Source organism: Orbicella franksi, chromosome 2 (assembly GCF_964199315.1).
Source record: "Orbicella franksi chromosome 2, jaOrbFran1.1, whole genome shotgun sequence".
Classification (NCBI taxonomy): domain Eukaryota; kingdom Metazoa; phylum Cnidaria; class Anthozoa; order Scleractinia; family Merulinidae; genus Orbicella; species Orbicella franksi.
This window is the reverse complement of record NC_138146.1, coordinates 18,844,142-18,853,005: the sequence shown is the minus strand read 5'-3', so window position 1 is coordinate 18,853,005 and position 8,864 is coordinate 18,844,142. Positions and strand designations below refer to the sequence as shown.

Genomic DNA, 8,864 nt, shown 5'->3' with positions numbered 1-8,864 from the left:
AGTCTTTTCTATTTTGCAGTTTGGTAACCACGTCAAGAAATTTGGTTCAAATTTTTAATCAATGATTTAGCTTTCTGTCTGAATTAAGCTTAAATGTTTATTTCTGTCCGACACAATGTATTGACTGCAGTTTAATGCGTGTTCTTATGTGTCTGGGCTCACAAAGATTTTACAATTACTGGGAATGCGTTCTTATAATAAGCATTAAATAATGCCAAAAAGGGGCATTTTCAATGCCTCGCTGCTCCTTAATTAATGAGCATGGGCACCTCCCTTTTTTATTTCAAAATTGAAGTTATCATATGACAAATATTCAGTGGACAAACTTTGAACAAAAATCTATTGTCACTTTTATTTCAGAGGAATTACCTTAAGTTGTCACAAATCCTATAACATCGCAAATAAGGCTATTAAAGCTAATGAACTTAACGATCCTTTCGAGAATTCTGCAAATAGACCAATAAGCATAAAGCCTGGCCTTTAAGTTTGACCCACGCTTGTGACCTTCTTTTGACTCTTGGGCAGCCTGCCAGACCCCCAGTACACAGACACGAGTCGAAGAGTCGCAAAGTTGACTCGAAGCACGATGGACCCCGGCATGAAACTGTTGGCGATGCTTCTACTCATAGGGTTCTTCTCTTCGATAGTGTATTCAGGCAAGTACCACTGAGAAACTTTAAGTAATAAACGTAGATGAAAGTTCCGCATGATTGTTTAAGCGATTCAAGTCATATAACGCTCAGAATTAAGTTACGATTGCGCAGCTCAGGCAAGAAAAACTAAATGAAAGCGAAGATTTAACCCAAAATATGCGTTGCAAATAACTCTATGGTTGAGGTTATAGCTTCACTGTAAAGCAGAGTGTATAATGAAATATTTTCCTGTGGAAATTCCTTAATTGGGTTGATTAGATCTGGGTTTGGGTTTATTTCGTGCCCGGGGGGGTACTCCCTTATATGAGCTACATAGGTATGTGCGGCCCCAAAGATTAGGATTTTTCAGTCGTTTCGGTCATAAATAGGGTATCGATTTTGGCCATTTTGGTCTTAAATAGGGTTTGGTTTTAGCACTCTAGTCTTGAATTGAGTATGTTTCTTAGAAGGAACTTATTTTTTCATCATTATCGATAGGACCGTCAACAAAATCCCATCATAAATTATGTTTAGGGCAACTGTGCCAGCTTCAAAGTTAATAAATAGAGTATCGAATTTTTGGCCAGGTCATAAACAAAGTAGCAAAAATTGCAGATTTTGGTCATAAATAGGGTAAGGTTTTTGGGATGTGGGCCGCACACCCCTACCCAACTTTTCTGAGTACCCCCCCCCCTCCCTCAGGGGTTGCGTGATACTGCTCTAGCTTCCATAAATAAACTCATAATCAATGATAATGTTAATAATTGCGCTCAACCTGAGCTCATGGAAATCATTTTCACTTCCATGCTTTCGATGTCTTCCGTTTGAAAGACATCCAGCGATTTGAAAGCTTAACCATGTACATTTGAGGTGCCGGATATGTTGGGATGTTGAGTTGTGCAAACAATATTCCTGAATATTCATTATATGGCGTGCAAAGGTCAGCACCTCACGAGAGGACAACTGAAATCTCTTCAGCAAGGCTGCTGGACTACACTACCCCTCTGTTCAAAGAATTCTAGACGCTGGGACCAAGGCGTCCCATCAACTTCAACTGGTTTGAAAAAAGTTATGATTTATGGTTGTACCCTCCCAAGTCCCTGTGTCGCCCTTGTCTTCGAGTCAGGTTTGACCCATGCCGGAGTTACCATGCCATTCGAAAATCCCTTACTCGTTCCCAGTCGATGCAGATGTGAGAAGACAACTGGGCACGAGTCAGCGAATTAAATGCCGCGAATGTAATCAGCACACCAAAATCTTTTTTGTAAAGTTTTAAATAAACGGCACGTATTGGATGCAAAAGCGATCATGTCTAACAATGTCTTGGCTATCCTGGACATTGCAAAAAGACCGAGTGTATTAGGTAAATAAAGGTAACTAAAATCGGAGTAGCATGTGTGTGGACTCAGAAGAATGGAAAGATTTGCGGTTAAAATCAAACCTTCTTCCCCACCCACCTTTTTTTCACAGCTATCCAGATGCAAAGTAGACGTAAGTACGCTAACTCTTAACTTTCAGACACTCTCTCACTTCAAAAGGTGCTAACGTTATAGCTTCCACATGCGTTGAGCCGTGAATCATCCCTTTAAGATATTTTTAAAAAACCGTTCTCCCAGGGCCAAACCTGAACTTTTACCCATTCCTCCCTTGTCAAAATTGCACAAGATACTGGACTTAGGCAGAATTTTTACATAAGGTTTCTTCTTGAAAAATCTATATTTTAATGGAAACGGTAAAGAAAAAAATCCAAAATCAGATAAAACTTTCATTTTGTGCGAGCTCGATTTCCTATAACTTAGGTCAGGAATTGCCAGGCTACCAATATCTCAAGATATGGTGCATTGCAAACGGAATTTCCAAGAAAAATACAATTTTGCATGTTTGATTTCGAACGCACTTGATGGAAGGGCTTCAGAATTATAGTAAAATGTACCTTTAAGTTATCTTTTTAGACCATGAACGTTTTTTATCGTTTGCCATTTGATTGCACAGTGTAACAAAATCAGATAACATGTCGAGATAAAACCACAGCAATTTCGGATTACTTCCGACGTTCTGGTGAAAATTACTACATTCGTTATGTTGCATTGAGAACTATAGCAATTCCCGATTGCTGAAAGGGAAAGTATAGATGTCTCTCTCTTCTCAGTTGCATTGAATTCTCCCATTTCTTCTCTTTCCACAAATTTATTACATTTGATTTTCGTAAAGTGATCATCACCGCAATACTAAATGACTTTTCAAGAGAAATAAGGTAATTACTTCCAAACTATTAACTACAGGTTTTTCCTTTGGCATTTCAATCAATTATAATTCAAAGTCAGCTTTTGTACCAACTACACGAATGGCACGTTCACAAGACTATGTCTATCACATCATAACATTGAGACAAAAATGTTGGTCATATTTATTCTGTTTATGTGTCCTTGTTTAGGAGCACCAACCTTTTCTCAACCAAGTATGTTAAAAAGAGCATTTAGAGCATGGCCAGTATCACACTCGATCAGATTGAAGTGTCAAGCGACTGGAGTGCCACCTCTCAAATACACATGGCTAAAGGACGGAAAGAAAATGCCCAGCCAAAGGATGGACCCATATCTTAGCACGTCCATTTGGTACCTAAAACTGAAAAATCTAGTGCCCGACGACTCAGGGAAATACACTTGCATAGTGTCCAATCCATATGGCAGTATAAATCACACTTACACGCTTCAGGTTGTTGGTGAGTTTAGCACAAACGTAGACAATTATGCACATCTAGTTCAAAAAGACAATTCACAATGAAAAAGTGAGACGATTTTAGTTGTAAAGTAAAATATATAATTCAATTTGCCGAGTCTCCGCACCAGGCAACACTGGCAGTTTTGGTCTTGTTACAGCTGAAATATTCTTTTTTAAAAAAGATTTCCATCATCTTCTCGACAGCTAAACCACGATCACGGCCCATCTTACAAAAAAGCTCTCCAAAGAATACAACCGTACAGATTGGAGATAATGCAACAATGACATGCATTGTGCTTGTTAGTGGAACACTTCCAGATTTCAGATGGCTGAAATGGGACAAATCTGTCACATCAACAAAGAAAATTAGTGAAGACTTGGAGAACGGATCATACCGCATTATAGACCCACATTTTTACAAGATTATCCGAGTCAAGGACCATTACGGCGTTGAGTTGAGAATAGCTAATGTCAAAGAGGATGATTTGGGACTCTACACTTGCTATGTGAGCAATCATGTCGGCGAGGATTACAGTAGTGCTTTCCTTAGCAAAGATGGGAAACCCAGCGCCCCCGTTGAAGGTTTGTATGTACAAATATTATTACTCAAATTAATCTGATACTGAAAATATCTCTGCAATATATCTCTGCAATATATCCTACTATACAGTAAAAGTGAATATGATCACCAATTCGGTATGTATAATGTAGAATTATATTTAAAAGTACCTTGAGGTTTCTACGCCATTAACCTCTTTGGGTTTGCATGTCATTGCACAGTGTAGAAATAAGAAACCAAAGCAATATCGGTTTTCTTCCGATGTTCAGATGAAAACGAGTATACTCTCCGTGATCCATTGCCAACTTTCGTAATTCCTGAGTGCTGAGGAAACTAGACGTCTAACGCTTCTCATATGAACATCTGTACAATCAGTCAAAACTTTCTCATATTTCTTCTTTTCCCACAAGGTTATTACATTTCATTTTCAAAACAGGCAATATCACATGAAGAGTGGTCATAACCCGCATTAATCAATGACTTGTCCTTAATAAATAAAGTAAATACTTGCAAACTATTAACCACGGGTTTTCCTTTGGCATTCCAATGAATTTGAATTATAACGAAAATTAAGCTTTTGCGCCACCTGTGCAACTGGCCATGTCTACAAGATTGTAGAAGTAGAGTCAAGCTACACATCATACTTATTGGTCTTAATTATTTTGTTTCTGTGTCCTTTGTTTAGGAGCACCAACCTTTTCTGATCCAAATCTGTTAAAAAGAGCATTTAGAGCATGGCCAGCATCACATTCGATCAGATTGAGGTGTCAAGCGACTGGAGCGCCACCTCTCAAATACACATGGTTAAAGGACGGAATGAAAATGCCCAGCCGAAGGATGGACCCATATCTTAACACGTCCATTTGGTACCTAAAACTGAAAAATCTAGTGCCCAACGACTCAGGAAAATACATTTGCATAGTGTCCAATCCATATGGCAGTATAAATCACACTTACACACTTCAGGTTGTTGGTGAGTTTAGCACAAACGTAGACAATTATACACATCTAGCTCAAAAAAACAATTCACAATGAAAAAGTGAGACGATTTTAGTTGTAAAGTAAAATATATAATTCAATTTGCCGAGTCTCCGCACCAGGCAACACTGGCAGTTTTGGTCTTGTTACAGCTGAAATATTCTTTTTTAAAAAAGATTTCCATCATCTTCTCGACAGCTAAACCACGATCACGGCCCATCTTACAAAAAAGCTCCGATGTTCAGTTGAAAACGAGTATACTCTCCGTGATCCATTGCCAACTTTCGTAATTCCTGAGTGCTGAGGAAACTAGACGTCTAACGCTTCTCATATGAACATCTGTACAATCAATCAAAGCTTTCTCATATTTCTTCTTTTCCCACAAGGTTATTACATTTCATTTTCAAAACAGGCAATATCACATGAAGAGTGGTCATAACCCGCATTACTCAATGACTTGTCCTTAATAAATAAAGTGATCACTTGCAAACTATTAACCACGGGTTTTCCTTTAACATTCCAATGAATTCGAATTATAACGAAAATTAACCTTTTGCGCCACCTGTGCAACTGGCCACGTCTACAACATTTTAGTATAAACCTACCAGCGTTCTATCACGAATACTGTCCTCTGATTGGCTACGCTACTCACTATCCATTCTGTGATAGACAGTGAGTAGAGTAGCAGTGTGCGCTTGTTAACAAACTGACGGCCGCTTGTTGACATTTTCGATGTGTCTCTGAAGAGGATTGAGATGAAGTTTTAAACGACTAGTAGATTTATACTAAAACATTTAGATTATTCGCTCTCGATTTCTATGCGTGATAGAAATCTCGAGCTCAAGATCGAATTGCTTGGTAGAAGTAGAGTCAAACTTCACATCATACTTATTGGTCGTAATTATTTTGTTTATGAGTCCTTGTTTCAGGAGCACCAACTTTTTCTGATCCAAATATGCTAAAAAGAGCATTTAGAGCATGGCCAGCATCACATTCGACCAGATTGAAGTGTCAAGCGACTGGAGCGCCACCTCTCAAATACACATGGCTAAAGGACGGAATGAAAATGCCCAGCCGAAGGATGGACCCATATCTTAGCACGTCCATTTGGTACCTAAAACTGAAAAATCTAGTGCCCGACGACTCAGGGAAATACACTTGCATAGTGTCCAATCCATATGGCAGTATAAATCACACTTACACGCTTCAGGTTGTTGGTGAGTTTAGCACAAACGTAGACAATTATGCACATCTAGCTCAAAAAGACAATTCACAATGAAAAAGTGAGACGATTTTAGTTGTAAAGTAAAATATATAATTCAATTTGCCGAGTCTCCGCACCAGGCAACACTGGCAGTTTTGGTCTTGTTACAGCTGAAATATTCTTTTTTAAAAAAGATTTCCATCATCTTCTCGACAGCTAAACCACGATCACGGCCCATCTTACAAAAAAGCTCTCCAAAGAATACAACCGTACAGATTGGAGATAATGCAACAATGACATGCATTGTGCTTGTTAGTGGAACACTTCCAGATTTCAGATGGCTGAAATGGGACAAATCTGTCACATCAACAAAGAAAATTAGTGAAGACTTGGAGAACGGATCATACCGCATTATAGACCCACATTTTTACAAGATTATCCGAGTCAAGGACCATTACGGCGTTGAGTTGAGAATAGCTAATGTCAAAGAGGATGATTTGGGACTCTACACTTGCTATGTGAGCAATCATGTCGGCGAGGATTACAGTAGTGCTTTCCTTAGCAAAGATGGGAAACCCAGCGCCCCCGTTGAAGGTTTGTATGTACAAATATTATTACTCAAATTAATCTGATACTGAAAATATCTCTGCAATATATCTCTGCAATATATCCTACTATACAGTAAAAGTGAGTATGATCACCAATTCGGTATGTATAATGTAGAATTATATTTAAAAGTACCTTGAGGTTTCTACGCCATTAACCTCTTTGGGTTTGCATGTCATTGCACAGTGTAGAAATAAGAAACCAAAGCAATATCGGTTTTCTTCCGATGTTCAGTTGTAAACGAGTATACTCTCCGTGATCCATTGCCAACTTTCGTAATTCCTGAGTGCTGAGGAAACTAGACGTCTAACGCTTCTCATATGAACATCTGTACAATCAGTCAAAACTTTCTCATATTTCTTCTTTTCCCACAAGGTTATTACATTTCATTTTCAAAACAGGCAATATCACATGAAGAGTGGTCATAACCCGCATTAATCAATGACTTGTCCTTAATAAATAAAGTAAATACTTGCAAACTATTAACCACGGGTTTTCCTTTGGCATTCCAATGAATTTGAATTATAACGAAAATTAAGCTTTTGCGCCACCTGTGCAACTGGCCATGTCTACAAGATTGTAGAAGTAGAGTCAAGCTACACATCATACTTATTGGTCTTAATTATTTTGTTTCTGTGTCCTTTGTTTAGGAGCACCAACCTTTTCTGATCCAAATCTGTTAAAAAGAGCATTTAGAGCATGGCCAGCATCACATTCGATCAGATTGAGGTGTCAAGCGACTGGAGCGCCACCTCTCAAATACACATGGTTAAAGGACGGAATGAAAATGCCCAGCCGAAGGATGGACCCATATCTTAGCACATCCATTTGGTACCTAAAACTGAAAAATCTAGTGCCCGACGACTCAGGGAAATACACTTGCATAGTGTCCAATCCATATGGCAATATAAATCACACTTACACGCTTCAGGTTGTTGGTGAGTTTAGCACAAACGTAGACAATTATGCACATCTAGCTCAAAAAAACAATTCACAATGAAAAAGTGAGACGATTTTAGTTGTAAAGTAAAATATATAATTCAATTTGCCGAGTCTCCGCACCAGGCAACATTGGCAGTTTTGGTCTTGTTACAGCTGAAATATTCTTTTTTAAAAAAGATTTCCATCATCTTCTCGACAGCTAAACCACGATCACGGCTCATCTTACAAAAAAGCTCTCCAAAGAATACAACCGTACAGATTGGAGATAATGCAACAATGACATGCATTGTGCTTGTTAGTGGAACACTTCCAGATTTCAGATGGCTGAAATGGGACAAATCTGTCACATCAACAAAGAAAATTATTGACGACTTGGAGAACGGATCATACCGCATTATAGACCCACATTCTTACAAGATTATCCGAGTCAAGGGCCATTTAGGTTGCCAATTGACAATAACTAATGTCAAAGAGGAAGATTTGGGACTCTACACTTGCTATGTGAGCAATCATGTCGGCAAGGATTACAGCAGTGCTTTCCTTAGCAAAGATGGGAAACCCAGGGCTCCCGTTAAAGGTCAGTAGTTATAACGATTACGCAAATATCTCTGATATAGCAAAAAATATATCTACAATATCCCCAGCTATAAGGTAAAGACGGTAAAGAGCGTAGACCACTTATGCTGTATAATCGAGAAATGTTGCCCTCCTCGTCCGTAATCTACATATACCTGTCTCCAACAAGCTAGAAAATGATGGCAAATGTTCGAATTAGCTTCAAAACACTGTGCTGTCAATGCTGTAGTATCAGGCAAAGAACGGGGAAAGTGAGAGGGCAATCACATCACGCGTAGCATCGATTTTTGACCAATCAGTCATATATTGTTTCAGATTTATTCTCAATTTAAGGGGAACATTTAAAATATATTTACAGTGAGAGTACCAAGAATTGTAAAGATATCTGAGGACAGCACTGGAGGACCAGCTTTAACTGAAGGTGAGCTGTCTGTCTGTCTGTCTGTCTGTCTGTCTGTGTGTCTGTCTATCAGTCTGTTTTTCCTTCAATTTCAATTATCTCTGTTTTTCTTTTCTGGCCAGGATTTCAAGCAAGAAAAGAGCCTCAGTCAAATTCTGTTCGCATTCAGTTGATTATTTCTATGGCAATACTGTTAGGTGGAGTTCTTGCTGTTTCAGCGGTCGTCGCGTTGTATTTTTGGCAAAA

The 8,864-nt window shown here is 38.7% G+C and overlaps 2 protein-coding genes across 2 annotated transcripts; both read left to right on the top strand.

Annotated features, from left to right (window-relative positions):
- Positions 1-2,451: 2,451 nt before the first annotated feature.
- LOC145480105 (fibroblast growth factor receptor-like 1) lies at positions 2,452-4,947 on the top strand. The gene is made up of 3 exons (XM_081458570.1): positions 2,452-3,354; positions 3,558-3,935; positions 4,598-4,947. The coding sequence occupies exons 1-3, from the start codon at positions 3,027-3,029 to the stop codon at positions 4,945-4,947; spliced, it is 1,056 nt and encodes a 351-aa protein (XP_081314696.1). The 5' UTR covers positions 2,452-3,026.
- A 718-nt stretch (positions 4,948-5,665) lies between these two features.
- LOC145478458 (fibroblast growth factor receptor-like 1) lies at positions 5,666-8,307 on the top strand. Its single transcript, XM_081456497.1, has 4 exons — positions 5,666-6,107; positions 6,311-6,688; positions 7,351-7,638; positions 7,842-8,307. Exons 1-4 carry the CDS (start codon positions 5,846-5,848, stop codon positions 8,225-8,227), a joined length of 1,314 nt encoding a protein of 437 aa, XP_081312623.1. The 5' UTR covers positions 5,666-5,845; the 3' UTR covers positions 8,228-8,307.
- The last annotated feature ends 557 nt before the right edge of the window (positions 8,308-8,864 follow it).